Source organism: Podarcis vaucheri (genome assembly GCF_965113315.1).
Source record: "Podarcis vaucheri genome assembly, chromosome: 7".
Taxonomy (NCBI): Eukaryota; Metazoa; Chordata; class Lepidosauria; order Squamata; family Lacertidae; genus Podarcis; species Podarcis vaucheri.
The window spans coordinates 74,950,670-74,967,559 of record NC_138765.1 but is presented as its reverse complement, the minus strand read 5'-3'; the positions used below and the strand labels follow the sequence as shown (position 1 = coordinate 74,967,559).

Genomic DNA, 16,890 nt, shown 5'->3' with positions numbered 1-16,890 from the left:
AGTTTCTGATCCCAGAATGTCCCGCTTTTCCTTCGGATGTCCCTATTTTCATCGGAGAAATGTCAAAGGGTATGGAGTCATGTACCCAAAGAGATAAGATATAATAAAAACTTAGGAAGACATCTGAAGGCAGCCCTGTATAGGGAAGTTTTTAAATGTTTTGTTATGTTTTTATATACAGTGGTACATCGGGTTACATACGCTTCAGGTTACAGATGCCACTAACCCAGAAATAGTACCTCAGGTTAAGAACTTTGCTTCAGGATGAGAACAGAAATCATGCTCCGGCGGCGCGGTGGCAACAGGAGGCCCCATTAGCTAAAGAGGTGCTTCAGGTGAAGAACAGTTTCAGGTTAAGAACGGACCTCCGGAACGAATTAAGTTCTTAACCCAAGGTACCACTGTATGCTGGAAGCTGCCCAGAGTGCCTGGGCCTTCCCAGTGAGATGGACAGGGTATAACTAAAATGATGGTGTTGATGATGAAATAGGACATCTCCATTTTCATCAAAGAAATGTTGAACATGCCAGCCCTGCTCAAAGGATTGCCTCAGTTTTCCAAGCGTTTCACAAAAGGTTCCATTCTGCCCCCCCCCCCCCGGCAAAATCTGCTGCTTCTGTTTATTTGTTTTGGCAACCTTCTTCGGCTCTGAGACTAGCTGTTCATTTGCAACGTGAGATGCAACTGGCGCCGCCTCGTTTCTCTGTTCAAGGATCGCAATCTGCTCTTGAGTTGCTTTGCACCCAGTGGCAGACCATATGCCCATGCTGCCCAGAGTGGGCACTCTCCCGAGGGGGGCATGGCACGGAGGGTGCCAGGCGCGGGATAGCCACTTAGGTGACCAGAGCAGTGTTCGTGCCCTGCAGCCAGGGGTGGAGTGAGCCGCTGATGGTGGACATTTGGCGCACCGCCCTCCACAACTCCCAAGCAGTCAAAACGAAGGGGGAAGGCCGTTGGCAAAGCGGCACAGCTCTGCCCCTTCCCCCAACGGCTCGGGGTAGGCTTGGGAGCTGCGGGCAGGTGGCACGCCAAATGACCCCCCTCTGTGAGGGCACCCGGGGCAGTCCACCCCCGCCGCCCCCCTTCCCACGCCCCTGTTTGTTTCCAAAGATTGCTATTCGGCGGCGGCGGCAGCAGCAAATCTCAGACCCAGGACAGGGGTGTAAATTTGGTCTTCCGGGCTTCTCTGTTGGCCCCTGGAACTCTGCCCAGGCCACACTCCTCCCCAGCCCTGCTATGCTCCCTCCTTGAGTGTTTCGGCCCTTGAACTCTGACCATCTCGGCTGCAAGTCCTGGAGGACCTGCAGGCCTTTTCCCACCTGGCTCGGAAGGACGAGGCCCAGACTGACTCCAGCTACAAAAACAGAGGCTGCTGAACAGACTCTTGGGCTGCAGTATTGTTTAGGGAGGGTTGTTGGGGGTTTTTTGTTGGGTTACCGATATTAAACTTTTTTGTATCTTTATGTTTGGCTCTTGTTACTTGTTACTGTTCAATTTGGTGCACTTTTCAGTGTGTTTTATTTATTGCTTATGGCTCCTTTTGCATTCGTGTAATTCTTTTCATAAGGGACGCGGGTGGCGCTGTGGGTTAAACCACAAAGCCTAGGACTTTCCGATCTGAAGGTAGGCGGTTCGAATCCCCGCGACGGGGTGAGCTCCCATTGCTTGGTCCCTGCTCCTGCCAACTTAGCAGTTCGAAAGCACGTCAAAGTGCAAGTAGATAAATAGGTACCACTCCGGTGGGAAGATAAACGGCGTTTCCGTGTGCTGCTCTGGTTTGCCAGAAGCGGCTTAGTCATGCTGGCCACATGACCCGGAAGCTGTACACTAGCTCCCTCAGCCAGTAAAGCGAGATGAGCACCGCTACCCCAGAGTTGGCCACGACTGGACCTAATGGTCAGGGGTCCCTTTACCTTTACCTAATTATTTTCATATTGCAAGCCACTTGGAGCACGGTTTTAACTATGGAAAAGCGGCATACAAATAAAATTTTGAGGCTAGAGAGAGGTGTGAGTGCAAATGTGTGTAACAACAAACCTAATAATAATAATAATAATAGCAGCAGCAGTATTCTGCCCTTCATATGTAGTTCTCAGGGCAGTTCACAACATGAAAATACAAGGTAAAAAAGAAAAATACATAATAGAGAACAAAAGCAAACCAATAAACTACTTTACAAGGGTAAAATTTACATGCCTTTCTTTGTCCACATTTGCTTCTAGCTCTGCTTACCACTGACATGCGGCCCTTGAAAGGTGCAGCATGGGATGTGGCCCTGGGAAATGTTCCCCATACTTGCCAAATGGAGGGTTGTCACAGAAGCACAGATCTGTAGAGTTGGAAGGGACCATGAGGGTCATCTAGTCCAACCCCCTGCAATGCAGGAATCTTCTGCCCAGCATGGGACTCGAACCCACAACCCATGCTCTGCCAACCAAGGTGTGTTCCGTCGCTGAGAAAAGCAGGCATGTATGAAGACGCTGCTGTGTCCTTAGGAACGCAGAAAGAGGCCTTATATTGGGTCAGACTAATTGTCTCTCTACCTCAGTGTTGTGCATTTGGACAAGGCTTGGCTAGGTTGGCAGTGGTGGAAAGACCTGTCAATTTCACTTCTCCCCAGTAGGGGTCGAAGGATCTTGTCCATTGGGATCCCCTCCCTTTCTCATTTTCCCAGTCTAAATGCGGTTCTCTACATTTCTGCAGCAATTTGCATTTTTTAAAAAAGAAATCCTCATTTAAAAAGCATTGAGCATCCGAGAACAAATTTATCTTGTGTACATTTTTGTATACTTTTTTGCAGGCAATTTCTCATAATATATTGCGTTTTTGTATGTTTATTACCAATAATACATTCCCTTTTATGCATGCTTTCCCCTAACAGATGCATTTCGGGTTAACCTTGTTTGGATGACGAACTGCATTGCAAAATTCAGGGAAGTGCCTCTTTCTTTAGAGTGGCTGTGTTTTGGTTCTCATGTTGCTTCAGAAAGCGTGCAATTGATAGATTCAGCTTTTATTGCAAACTGAATCAAATTTCCATCTTTTCCTTCACCTGCTTCTAACCTAGGAGCAGGGAACTTTTATTTTATTTTATTTTATTTTATTCTGCGGGCCCTGCGGGATCTGATTTCTTTCCGCAGGACCTGTAAGACAGAGCTCTTCCACCTGGCCTTTGGCTTAGAATCAGTTTGATTCCCTCCCCCTCTTTCCTTTTTCCTTTCTCCTCCTGTGATGAGGCTGCATTTTAATGTTTCAATATTTTAATGTATTTTAATATTGTTTTTAAGTTGTATTCATTCAACTTGTTTTTATTATTGCTTGTTAGCTGCAATCCTGGCCCGCACAAGTCAGATGTTTGCACCCACAACACAACACCCGAAACACACATCTCTCTATCCAGCTAGCAAGAGGCATCATCGTACAGTGGTACCTCGGGTTAAGAACTTAATTCGTTCCGGAGGTCCGTTCTTAACCTGAAACTGTTCTTAACCTGAAGCACCACTTTAGCTAATGGGGCCTCCCGCTGCTGCCACACTGCCAGTGCGCGATTTCCATTACGATCCTGGGGCAAAGTTCGCAACCCGGAGCAACTACTTCCGGGTTAGCGGAGTTTGCAACCCGAAGCATTTGTAACCCGAAGCGTTTGTAACCCAAGGTTCCACTGTACTTCAGTGACACAATTCAGCCAGGCCAAAGCACTCAAAGTAGGGCTGGAGAGGGTTGCCACCTGGGGGGCCAAACAGAGTCCTGGAGGGCCGCATTCTCCCTCCCTCTCTCTCAGTCAGAAGAACTGGAGAGAAGTGAAATCAACAGATCCATCCCAGGAACCAAGTTATTTTATCCCCCATATTAAGCACCATTTCATACTCCAAATTTTGTGTGTGTGTGTGTGTGTGTGTGTGTGGAAACTACAGTCTATATGTGCACAGGGTAGGGGTTGGTGTGCAATCCATAACTGATCTTGAGAGGCAGTATGGTCCAATGAGTAGAGCTTGGGAAAGCAGGCACTAGATGGGGGGAACTGTCACTTTCCATATGTCATTGGACTCCATCTCCTATCAGCCTTAGCTAGCACAGCCATGGATCACGGATGATGGGAGGAAGAGTCCAGTAACATCTGGAAGGACATAAGCTCCTCATTCCTGCGCTAGGCCAACCTGAAACCTGCAGTTAATTGTGGAGGCATCACAGCAGGGCTTAGGCAAAATGGTGCACCACTTTAACAAGCCACACAGATATTTAAGACACGAGCCTGGAATTTTCTTTCTATCCTGCTTTTGGCAGGGTCTCTCTCTCTCTCTCTCTCTCTCTCTCTCTCTCTCTCTCTCTCACACACACACACACACACACACACACACACACACCAGATCTGAAGTTCCTCACCCCTATGTAACCTGATCCTCTTTTAAACTGGAAACACCAGCGATTGACTTTCCAGACAGCGATGGTCCTTTCCCCCAGGTTTTAAAGAACAAGGAACCCACATCACAGGACCATAAGTTATTGGTCCATCTAACTCAGCACTGTCTACACAGGCTGGCAGCGGTTCTCCAGGGTTCCAGACAGGGAAGCTCTCCCAGCTGAGATTTGCCAGAGCTCCTGGTCTGACCTGAATTCTCCAGCTGATAGGCTGGGGAGGTGGGAGCAGAGCTTGACTGGGCAAGTGGGAGAGAGCCCCTTTAATAAACATATATATTTAATAAATATATATGTGTACTAAGAAGGCTGTACATGCAGCTTGCAAGCTATAGCCCCGCAGGAGCTGTGTGCAAATTACATGCTCCCCATTCCCAATTAACCTCCATCTCCAGGGCCTACCCCTGTGAGTTACCCCTAGGTCTCAAGTTTGGGCCCTAAAATCTCAAAGTCTGTGATGCTCTTGGCCTGCCTGGCAGACCTACTTGGAGATGCCACTGGGTTGTGAGCCTGGGACCTTCTACATGCCAAGCACGTGCTCTGTCACGGAGCAGCCCTTCCTCACCCCTTTGGATCCTGATCTCCACATACATCTTATGCCTCTCTCTCTCTCTCTCTCTCTCTCTCTCTCTCTCTCTCTCGTAAAGCAGATCAAAAAGCCTGCAATGATTTGTTACACGAGGCCTGTGTGTGTGTGTGGTTTTCTTTGGCTCTTTCAAAGAAATTAATTGACAATTCCGGTTCGAGGGAAGTCAGAATTGGCTTGAAAGACCAGTTTTCCTCCTAAAGGCTTGCGAGCGACATCCATAAAGGTAATAGAAAGGGGGAAGGCACTTGGCTCTCAGTGGGAGAGCTATTCCAGGAGACTACGGGGAAACAATGGAGATTTAAAAACATAAAATAAAAGAGTGTGTCCTCCTAAGAAAGCACAGATGGTTAGAGCAGGTCACCTCTACATGGTAACAGGTAAAGGCAAGGAACCAGGGGGGGGGGTCTTTCCCCCTTTAAGCTGCTCACACACACCCCAAACATACACACCCATAAGGATGACAGAATATGTATTTCTCATCATGGTTTATTTATTTTTGGAAATAATTGGTGCTCTCAAAGAGCTTCAGGTCTATTCAGCTTATGGGAATGCTCTGAATATTTTTTTTCAAATACTGTTTTACCTATTTAGAGAAACCGCTTCACAGAATCACAGAATTGTAGAGCTGGAGGGGAACCCAAAGGTCATCTAGTCCAACCCCCAGCAATGCAGGAATGTGACAGATGGCCACCATCTAACTTTATCCATCGATAAAGTGCTCCAAGGTCGTACAAAGAAAGCAACCTTCTACTATCACTTCTTCCTCACGGTATGGCTGGCCCTTAACCATTTTTTTTTTAAACCCAGCACGTGATCGTCCGGACTTTGAGTTGCATCCAATGAAAGTCCTACTCAGAGTAGACCCACTGAAGTTCATGGGCATGACTAACTTAGGTGTGCTGACTTCAAGGGCTCCGCTTTACTGAGTAGGGACTTAGGCCCCATCCGCCCTCTCAGCATCGTGATGCTTCGCCAGTGTTTCCCAACCCTTGGTCTCCAGCTGTTTTTGGACTACAACTCCCATCATCCCTGACCACTGGTCCTGCTAGCAACAAGCTCCCCTCCCCGTTTGCCCCCCAGAACTAGCAGAGGGCTGAAACGGGCAGAGCAGCAGCAGGCTGCACGCAGGCGCAGTCTCAGATTGCTTGGGGGGGGGGAACCCTGGAGTGGAGAGGACTTAAGACAGCTGATGGGAGGTGGGGACATTCAGTCTCAGCAACTGCTTCATGGGGGCAAGATCTAATGCAAGCATAGGCAAACTCCGGCCTTCCAGATGTTTGGGACTACAATTCCCATCATCCCTAGCTCGCAGGACAGTGGTCAGGGATAATGGGAGTTGTAGTCCCAAACATCTGGAGGGCCGGAGTTTGCCTATGCCTGATCTAATGAGTTGCTGTGTTCATTAGGCCTGCACAGATCCTGCTTTTGCTAATAAAGGGTTAACTGCAACAAGCCTGATGTGATTTATTGCTGGCTCGCTCCTGACACCGCTGGAGACTGAGCCTGGGATCTTCTCCAGGCAAGGCATATGCTCTACCTCTAAGCTCCCATTGAGACCACAAAGCCCGTGTATAAAGCAAATAATAACTGTTGGAAATGTAAAGAAAAAGAAGGAACATTTTATCATATGTGGTGGGAATGTAAGAAAGTAAAAAACTTCTGGGAAATGATATACTGTACAGTGGTACATCGGGTTACACATGCTTCAGGTTACATACGCTTCAGATTACAGACTCCACTAGTCCCAGAAATAGTGCTTCAGGTTAAGAACTTTGCTTCAGGATGAGAACAGAAATCGTGCTCTGGCGGTGTGGCGGCAGCGGGAGGCCCCATTAGCTAAAGTGGTGCTTCAGGTTAAGAACAGTTTCAGGTTAAGTACGGACCTCTGGAATGAATTAAGTACTTAACCTGAGGTACCACTGTATAATGAGATGAAAAAGATGTTGAAATATACATTAAAAAAATAAAACAGAAGCATTTTTACTTTGTATTATAGGTGAGGATATTAATAGACAGGATGTTAAATCGTTTTTATATGCAACAACAGCGGCAAGAGTATTGTTAGCCCAGAAATGGAAGCAAGAAGAGATTCTGACGAAAGAAGGATGGCAGGCAAAATTTATGGACTACACAGAATTAGATAAAGTGACAGGAAGGATTCGAAACCTGCGGGACCAGAGATTCACAGAAGAGCGGAAGAAATATACGAACTATTTGAAGAGCAACTGTAATCAACAAATTATGCTAGTAGGACTACAAGAAGTTTTGTAAAGAGAAATATATGAAACATTGCAAAGTAGAGAAAGAATAGAGATCTTAGTTATGAGATTTAAATGTAATAGTGAAAGTAAGAAATTTATATTAAGCGAATAGATTGGATGTGATTGATGGAAGTCCAAAAACAGTATAAGATGTAAAAGTATGTTTAATTATTGTTGAAAATGGTATGTTAAAAGAAACCTAATAAAAATTTATATATGTATAAAAAAAGAAACCACGAAGCCCAGAGTCCAAAATGACCTTCCCGCACCCCTGAAGCTGGCAAACCTACCAGGGCTGGATCATGTCACCACTTACCACTGGGTAGCAATGCCCAGCCTGGTAGCTGAGATCAGAAACCAGGGATCCTCTTGATTCCCCTTCAGGTACACTGCTGAATTGTGTCCAGGCCGAGTGAAATTGACCGTGTGACCGTTTACTAATTTGGGGGAGGGGGAAAGGCTTTGGGGCAACCAGGACACATTTTTGGCTCTTGCGGGAAACATTACGGCAATTGGCCCAGAGAAGGAGGGCGAGGAACGGGCCAGGTATTATTTCCCTAGCCAACTGGCCAGCTTTGGAAAGAAAGGACATGCAAGCAGCCAATTCACACAACCAAGCTGGCAAGCGGAGGATTTGGGTGTTGGGCAGAGCAGTCCTCGGGGAAGCCAAATGATATATCGGCCTCCTCTTCACCCCACATCTCAGAATTGAGGACACAGCGGCTACACTCTGGCCAAGCCAAGCAGCTGGACTTGTAAGTAGGCAGGCAGGCAGGCAGTGCCACGTTTGGCCTCACCTCCGAAAGGTTATTGTGGAGTTGGAAAAGGTTGGCAGTCAAAATGATTCAGGGGATGGAGGACTCTCCTGTGAGGAAAGGCTGCAACACTGGGGACTTTATAGTTTATAGAAAAGGTGACTAACAGGAGACATGACAAGTAGTAGATAGGTAGCCGTGTTGGTCTGCCATAGTCAAAATAAAAAAAATTCCTTCCAGTAGCACCTTAAAGACCAACTAAGTTAGTTCTTGGTATGAGCTTTCGTGTGCATGCACACTTCTTCAGATACACATGAAAATAAGACCCTTCTTAAAGGTGACTAACAGGAGACATGACAAGACGTTTATAAAATCATGCGTGGCAGGGCAACAGTGGGCAGAGGAAAGTTTTCCTTCTGCTCTCATAACACTGGACACCCAACGAAGATGAACATTAGAAGATTCGGGACAGGTAGCCAAAAGCACTTCTTCATAGTTAAACTGTGGAACTCACTGCCACAGGAAACGGTGATGGCCACCGACTCGGGTGGCTTTAAAAGAGGACAGGGCAAATTCACAGAGGCTACCGACCATGTTCGGTATGCTCTGCCTCCACATTCACGCCTAGACCTAATGGTGCGGGGTCCCTTTACCTTTACCTGGGACGCAGGTGGTGCTGTGGGTTAAACCACAGAGCCTAGGAATTGCCGATCAGAAGGTCAGCGGTTCAAATCCCCGCAACGGGGTGAACCTAGCAGTTCAAAAGCACGTCAAAGTGCAAGTAGATAAATAGGTACCGCTCAGGCGGGAAGGTAAATGGCGTTTCCGTGTGCTGCTCTGGTTTCGCCAGAAGTGGCTTAGTGATCCTGGGCACATGACCTGGAGGTTGTACGCCGGCTCCCTCGGCCAATAAAGCGAGATGAGTGCCGCAACCCCAGAGTCAGCCACAACTGGACCTAATGGTCAGGGGTCCCTTTACCTTACCGGCCACGATGGCTATGTCTGCCTCCACATTCAGAGGCAGGAATGTCAGTTGTTTGAAACTATAGGAAGGGAGAGGGTTCTTGTCTTCAGGTTTTGCCTTTGGGCTTGCCATAATGGGCATCTGGTCGGGCCACTGGCCTGATTAAGCAGGGTCTTATTTTCTTATTTGCCTTGAAGCACCAGCCTCCACTGACCTCCAGTAAGGGTTTTCCCTGTTCTGGCTACTAGAAGCCCTTTGAGTGGAAAGCGCAGTGATTTGAACCACAGCTGTCAACCTTCCCTTTTTTTGTGGGAAATTCCCTTATTCCAGCGCCGTTTCCTGCTGCTTCCTGCTGCTATCCCGGATTGTTAGATATCCCGTAGACTGTCCCCCGGGACAGGTGAGGCTGCTTATCCCTTATTTTCAAATCTGAAAGTTGACAGCTATGATTTGAACCCACGTTCTCTCACACAACAAGTTTGTGCCTCTAGACGCCAAGCACCTGTACCCCATGCCGTCAGTTCTCTACTAGTCACCACTGCCTACCCCCACGCTAACCAATGACCAGTAGAAAATCACCGCAAGCCCACTGGCACGGTGGTCCACAGTGGAAGCAAAACACATGGACCGCGATAACAAAGTGAGATTTACGACTCTTCTGACATTACAGTCCTGAATCAATTGACGTGGAAGCAATTCTCATTCTCTCTCTCTCATTATTTCCACCCAGTGATCTGTCAAGCTAAAGGTGTCTCTTGTCTAAAATGAATCTCAAATTATTATTATTATTATTATTATTATTATTATTATTATTATTATTATTATGTTCATGTCTTTCAAGGGAAGGGGTCAAAATCTGTTTGCCGCTCACACTCTGTATTTGATGGCCTCCATGGGCTGCTTAAGGAGGAAGGCCTAGATATAAGGAGGGGGTAGTTGGTCTAGTGGTTAGAGTGCTGGACTAGGGCCTGGGAGACCTCTCTCAGACTTTTCTACCTCACAAGATTGTCGTGAGGATTAAATGAGGAGGGAGAAAGCCCTGCATGCTACCGGGAGATCCTTGCAGAAAAAGGTGGGATATCAATGCATAACAAATTAATTTGATCAATCAAGTAGCATAAAAACATAGATTTTTTTAAATGAAATAAACGCAGACATCTCTGGTTCAGGTCCCACAAATCCGCCCACTGTACCACACTGCCTCTCCCGCAAAAAGGACACAGGGTCCGTGGCTCTGCTCTCGTTCAACTTCCTGAGATAACTCTGCCATGCTGCTAATTGCTGCAAAACGTTGTCCCCGCCATACATTTAAAGCACATGGTTCTCTGCCAAAGCATCATGGGAACTGTAGTTTGTTAAAGGTGCCAGGAGGTGCAAAGGTAAACTGCAGTTCCCAGAGCTCTTTGGAGAAATGTATGGCATGGACACAGCACAGCCAGAGTCCAAACTTTACATGATGCGCGTCGGAGTGCCAACTTGAATAAAATATTTTTTTTGGGGGGAGAGGTAAGCCCTGCCACACATAATCGGGAATGGCAGTGCTGATCAACAGGGGCCAAACCCCCTTAAATATTTTATTGGGGGGCCCCAAAGGGACCTTGGCCCCTACGAATTGGCTCCTTGGCGGCGCGCATGAATGTTCCTTTTCTCCCAAGCGAAAGGAGCACAATGCGCCTGACGCACAGCTCTGTAAACCACCTCCTCACTTAGGTTTATTTGCGGTGCAGTTTTTCATCGCTCACTTTAAGTTGACCACAACATGACAAGAAGGTTGAATGATCACCACAGCATCACACGCTCTCCTTTTTGAGCCCAAGAGTTCCCCCCAAAGAATCCTGGACACTGCAGCTTCCCAAGGCTGTTAGGGGTATACTACAGTTCCCGAGGGGTGCACTACAGATCCCAGGATTCTTTGACGAAAGCTTTCAATGTGTTTGAAATGTACAGCGTTGCTTCAGAAGGCAGAGCTAGAACAAATGGGTGGAAGTGACAGGTTTTGGCTAAATGGTTGGAGGCCAAATTTCAGTCACCATACTCAACATACGTTTAAAGTACATGGTGTCCCCACCAAAGAACCCTGGGAACTGTAGCTCTGCGGGGTCAAACACCACTTCTTTGGGGGGAAGTTATGTGCTTTCAATCTATGGTTTGTACGTAGCTGTAGAGAGTCTTGTAGGGAATGTACTTCGCCCCTCTGGCTTCAGCAGGAAAATCGGAGACCAGGGCAACCCCAATCAGGGGTGACCGGTGCCCGTTGCAACTGTTTGGGCGGAAGGCTGGGAGCTGAACAGTAGGTGGCACCAGAGCCCACAAGAGGCCAAACCAACGCAGTCCAGCTTCATTGCCATCCTTCTCTTCCCTGCTGAGCTCTACAAGGGACAACCCTGAGAATTAGAAGGAAGAAGCTAGACTGGATCTTAGTAAGATGGCAGGCAGGTGGGGCTAGCTGAAGTTGGCAGGGCAGGGCCCCCTTTGCGCTAGTGCACCAGCCTCCACTGTCCCAGCCAGGGAATGCCCACTGGCTCAATGTGGGATCATTCCAGTTATCGAACGGCTCTCACCACCTCCTAAGATTCAGCCACACACTGCCCTCTGGCAACTTGAGCCCATTAGAGTCGTACCTGTGCCCTGTGGCACCAAAGGCCCAGCCTTCGTCCTCCTCAAGGCCACAGTGCAGCATACAGAAGGCTGCGGGTGCCTGCATCTGAAAGGGAGGGCTTGGAGAGACCCTGGCGAGCTGCTGCCAGTCAGTGTAGACAACACTGTGTTACATACGCCAACAGTCTGATTTGGTATAATGCAAGGGACACGGGTGGCGCTGTGGGTTAAACCACAGGGCCTAGGACTTGCTGATCAGAAGGTCGGCGGTTCAAATCCCTGTGAAGGTAAATGGCGTTTCCGTGCGCTGCTCTGGTTCACCAGAAGCGGCTTAGTCATGCTGGCCACATGACCCAGAAGCCGTACGCCGGCTCCCTCGGCCAATAAAGCGAGATGAGCGCCGCAACCCCAGAGTCAGTCACAACTGGACCTAATGGTCAGGAGTCCCTTTATGTTCCTATGCTGTTGTTTCATTGGGGAGGGGCCTTGGGTACAATAGGCGCCATTTCCAAGGAGGTCTGAGAGAGTTCCCCATCGGAGACCCTGGAGGGCTGGCTGCTGGTGGTCAGTGTAGGCAGCACTGAGCTAGATATGTCAATGGTCCGATGCAGTACAAAGGCAGCTTCCTGCTGGAAAAAGCTCATGTCTTAGAAACATGAGGACTAGGGGCTTACTTATCTTTAAAGAAAGGGATCGCAGGTTTGAGGCAGAGACCTGCTTTGACCCCAGGTTTCACCCCCAGCATCTCCAGGTAAGGATTCCCATCTGAAACCTTGGAGAGCTGCTGCCAATCAGAGCAGACAATACTGAGCTACTTAGAGTCCCAGGGGTCAGCAAACTTTTTCAGCAGGGGGCCAGTCCACTGTCCCTCAGATCTTGTGGGGGGCTGGACTATATTTATTGGGGGGGGGGGGATGAATGAATTCCTACACTCCACAAATAACCCAGAGATGCATTTTAAATAAAAGCACACCTTCTACTCATGTAAAAACACCAGGCAGGCCCCACAAATAACTCAGAGATGCATTTTAAAAGGACACATTCTACTCATGTAAAAACACGCTGATTCCCAGACCGTCCGTGGGCCGGATTTAGAAGGCGACTGGGCCGGATCCGGCCCCCGGGCCTTAGTTTGCCTATCCATGACTTACAATCTGACTCATAAGCCATTTTGCTGTGTTTCTATGCATCAACACTTTAGGTACGCAAGTCCCCCTCAACTCTTCCCCAAACCTAGTTCCTTCCACCTAAGACTCGTTGGCCGTACCCTTGATGAGCAAAGGCTTTTGCCTTCCGAATCTTGCTGAGCTTCAACTTTCATCTCCTCTAGCCAGCATGGCCAATGGTTAGAGGCGACGGGAGTTGGCACCTAGCGGCACTTGGCGATGGGAAACAGGCTTCTGGTCTCCTCTGAAACCCATTTCACTTCACCTCTCTCTGCTCTGAAAGGGCATCACCTGCCCTTTGAATTCTTTGAATTTGAATTCTTAAAAACAGAAGCTCGTTCCGACACTTCCTCCAACACCACCATCAAAGAAAGACACCACTAAAAATGTGAGGAAACTGTAGATCTTGAAAGGAAAGCCCCAAAATGGGAGCAGGGAGAGAAAGCCTGGGAGCCAAGATGCTCAGCTGATGCCAAGAGCTTATAAAACACAGCCAAAGGCTGTAGCTCATTGGTAGAGCATCGGCCTTGCATACAAAAGGTCCCAGGTTCAAATCCCTCCAGGTAGAGGGAGAAACCTCTGTTTGAAGCCCTGGAGAGATGCTGCCAGTCAGTGTACACAGTACTGAACGAATGGTGTGACTCAGGATAAGGCTGCTTCGTACATTCCTGAGCAGCTCCCGATTCTAACTTCTCAGATATCCACAAAACACCCTTAGGAAGCGGCACTGTCTTAGAACTATGGGGGGGGGGGGACACACCAAGTGTTTTCAAAGGAAATTCAGCCTCTCTTTCACCACCACCACTGCCGCCCCATTTGTGTGCCTGCCACAACTGCTCTTATAAATCAGGCTTGTCGAGTCAGATCAAAGATCCACCGGGTCCCTACATCCTGTCTTCCAAGAGCGGGAAGTCAAGATGTCACTGGGGAACTCAGAAGCAAAAAAAACCCCAAAGCGGACAGCCTTCCCTGATTGGCCGTCCCCCCATAATTCGGCGCTGGAGGGTAGACTGCTGCTGGCAATGCAGGTTCCATTTTCTCCTCAAAAGTAAACAGCTGCCGATTTATTCTCAACGAATCTGCTTGATGTCCCCCTCGTGGGTTTTGGGTTTTTTTAAAAGTCGTCTAAGCTGCCAGCCATCACCACAAACCTTGCAGAGGTATATCCATACGTATATTATTTGCACATCGGTGGATGGGTTAAATGATGAGAACAAACAAACTCAGCAACGGGCACCCTAGCAGCTGAATCTCACCTGAGGTAAACTCGCCAGGTAAGGCCCCCCAACAACACCGCCCTTTCCAGACTGCAGTACAGACACTGCCATTGCCACCTACCTCACAGAGTTGTCGTGAGGAAAAACTACAAGGGAGCGTACGGCAGAATGGCAAAGGGTGATTCCTGTGACCGTTTGAAACATTCAAGAGATCCCTGATGACATCCACTTTCCAAGGCAACGGATTCCCTAGAATTTGGCAAAATACCCAAACAGTACATCCCTCATCCTTCCTTGTTCTGCGTGGCCACATTTCTCTCTGCCTCTCTCTTTCTCACCCTCACCCCTGCACTCCCAATGGGAGGTGAGAAATGCAGTGTACAAACTCCCCCCCCCCCAAGAAATGGGATGGGATGGTGCATGGCCGCTGGCCGCTGGCCTTACCTTCCACAGTTGCAGTGACAGACTCTGTCTTCACCTCTCAAATGCGGTAAGATATAATTGTGAAATCGGTCCAAAAGTGCGTTCATATCCATCAAGCACGCAATTGCCTGTTTCAATAATAAGAATAAGAATAAGAATAATCACACAACCCCATAAGGCTAGAAGTGTTGGAATAAAACAGTCTCTCGTGTTTGATTGCTAATACATATTAAAGGAAACCTAGGCCTATGAAAGAACGACTTGCCCCCAGAATTATATATTGCACACACACACACACACACACACACACATTGAAATGGGGCACACAGATCTGACGTTCCACAACCGCACCTAAGAATTTGGGGAAGGGGAAGACGAGAGAGAGAGAAGGAAAGAAGAGGAAATCGAAGTGTCTCCTTACCATAACAATTGAGGCCCCCAAGATCATAAATATCATGGTGTTTGTATTCATGGACATCAACTGGAAATGGACAGCCGCTGTGTCGCTACCCCCCAGCCCACCCCCCACCCCCTTGCCCAGAATGAAAAAGGAGAGAAAGGGGTGCCAGCTTTTCCTATAGAGGTCAGAGATGGTCAGGTACAAGGTCTTCAAACCGATCTGCAGTCCTGAAGGGGGGGCAGGCTCCTGGCCCCCCCAATTTCCAAGCATACACAAATGCACTCCTCTATTTTCTTATCCAAGCTGAACCTTCTGGCTGGTTTGTTGGTCTGTTTGGGTCTTTTGCTTTCCACCCCGCTCTCCTCCAACTCCTCCTCCTCCTCTTCTTCTTCCTCGGATTAGTCCAACATATATCGATAGATGGAAAAGATCGGCAGGTAGGCAGAAGAGACAGATTCCTAGGGCAAATCATGCGATCCACTCAAGCCGTCCAAGCGAAAGGTCGACCACATCACAGCGGTGCACCGCCAACACCAGGCAGAGGAATTGATCCAGCCCCCAAAAATAATAATTTGTGGGGGTTTTTTTTGTTTTTTGTTAAGAAAAGCAAAACACGAAACCAAGTAAGAAATAAAAAAAAAATACCCAACATGCAGAGAGAAAGAGAGGAGGGGGGTGGGAAAGAATGATAAAGAGTAGATTCTGCTTCTGGGGCCATCAGATGACACTCTGGAGCTTCACGGCATCCTCTGCTCAAAAGAAGGATCCATCCTTTTTTTTGGAGGGGGAAGGTATGGGTGAGCAATTGGTGCAAAGAAGACTGGGAGAGGGAAGGCTGTTAAAAATTGCTTCCCCTTTCTGCTCTCTTTTTTCCCTCTCTCTCTCTCTCTCCTCCTCCCCCCCCCCCCTTAGCAGGGGGGAAAATGGAAGAAGGCGGCTGGCAAGATGAGATGTTGGTGGGCACGGGGTGGCGTCATGTTGGAGTCTTTTAAAAAGATAGTCGCCTGGTCTTGTTCCATTTGATGGGGAGGAGACCCATCGCTGGGGAGGAAATGCACGCGCACACGCGAGAGCGCGCGCGCACACACACACTCAGAGAGAGAGAGAGAGAGACCCCAGGCTCTGCTGCCTGCCTGGAACTGCTGCTGTGTTTTTTCCTCCCGGGGGGTGGGATGGAGAGGAGGAATGAAAAACCCCACAAAACGTGACCTGAGGATGGATTTTGGCAGCTTCTCTTTCTCCACCCACCCCCTGTCCCCCTCCCTCCCTCCCTCTCTTGGTGACATTGAAGCTGGAATAAATACCTCCTGCACCATCTAAGTTAGAGGCATTTTTGTTTAAAATGGGTGTTTTTTTTAAGAGAGAGAGAAATTATTATTATTATTTAAAGACAACAACACGCTAGTGCTTTTGCAAAGTCAGCACGAACGATTCCCACCCCCACCCCACCCCCCAAAATCAGGCTCTTTAAATCATCATCATCATAATTAACCATAATCATAATCGTAGCCCTCCTTTCCCCAGCCCACCCACCCACCGCACCAAGCCAGCCCCGCCCCGGGACTTTAAGATGTGGGACGGCAGGGTGGGTGGCACCCTCCTTTTGGGTTGGGGGGTGCTCTCGCCGCTTGCAAGAAGGGGCTTGCAACTGGGTCTTGTCGATTTCATCCTAGGAAATTAGCAAGGTGGTTTTTTTGATCCCTCTGCTCGCGCGCACTCTCTCTCTCTCCCTCTCCCCTTCCCACCCACCAGCTTGCATAGAGAAAGGATTTTTTTACCTATTTGAGGTGGCGCCGCTCCATCTTAAAGGCTCGTTGCTTAAGGAGGGAGGGGGGTGGGTGGGTGGGAGGAGGGACAGAGGTGGGGGAGAGAGAGGAAAGGGGGGGGGACTCTCCACGCTGCAGATCCTGTGCTCTCTCTCTGTGTGTTTACTAACCTCCCTCCCTCTCTCTCTGCACAAATTTCCCCACTCTCCCTTCCTTTAATCAAAATGGTGCTTGATCAAATTTGGAATCCTTCTCTCTCTCGCTCGCTCTCCGCTCTGCCTTTTCTTCCTAGGATCTCTAGCTTGGTATTAGCACACACCAAGAAAAGAAACGGG

The 16,890-nt window shown here is 48.4% G+C and overlaps 1 protein-coding gene across 1 annotated transcript in view; it reads right to left on the bottom strand.

The window, feature by feature from the left end:
- Nucleotides 1-15,920, bottom strand: part of TMEM240 (transmembrane protein 240) — a 42,912-nt gene extending 26,992 nt beyond the window's left edge. Inside the window, exons 1-2 of the mRNA XM_082230601.1 lie at nt 14,811-15,920; nt 14,411-14,517 (exon numbers count right to left, since the gene is read on the bottom strand). Of these exons, the coding sequence (XP_082086727.1) occupies nt 14,411-14,517; nt 14,811-15,059 (356 nt within the window). The 5' untranslated portion in view covers nt 15,060-15,920. The remainder of the gene's footprint in view (nt 1-14,410; nt 14,518-14,810) is intronic.
- Nucleotides 15,921-16,890: the final 970 nt, after the last annotated feature.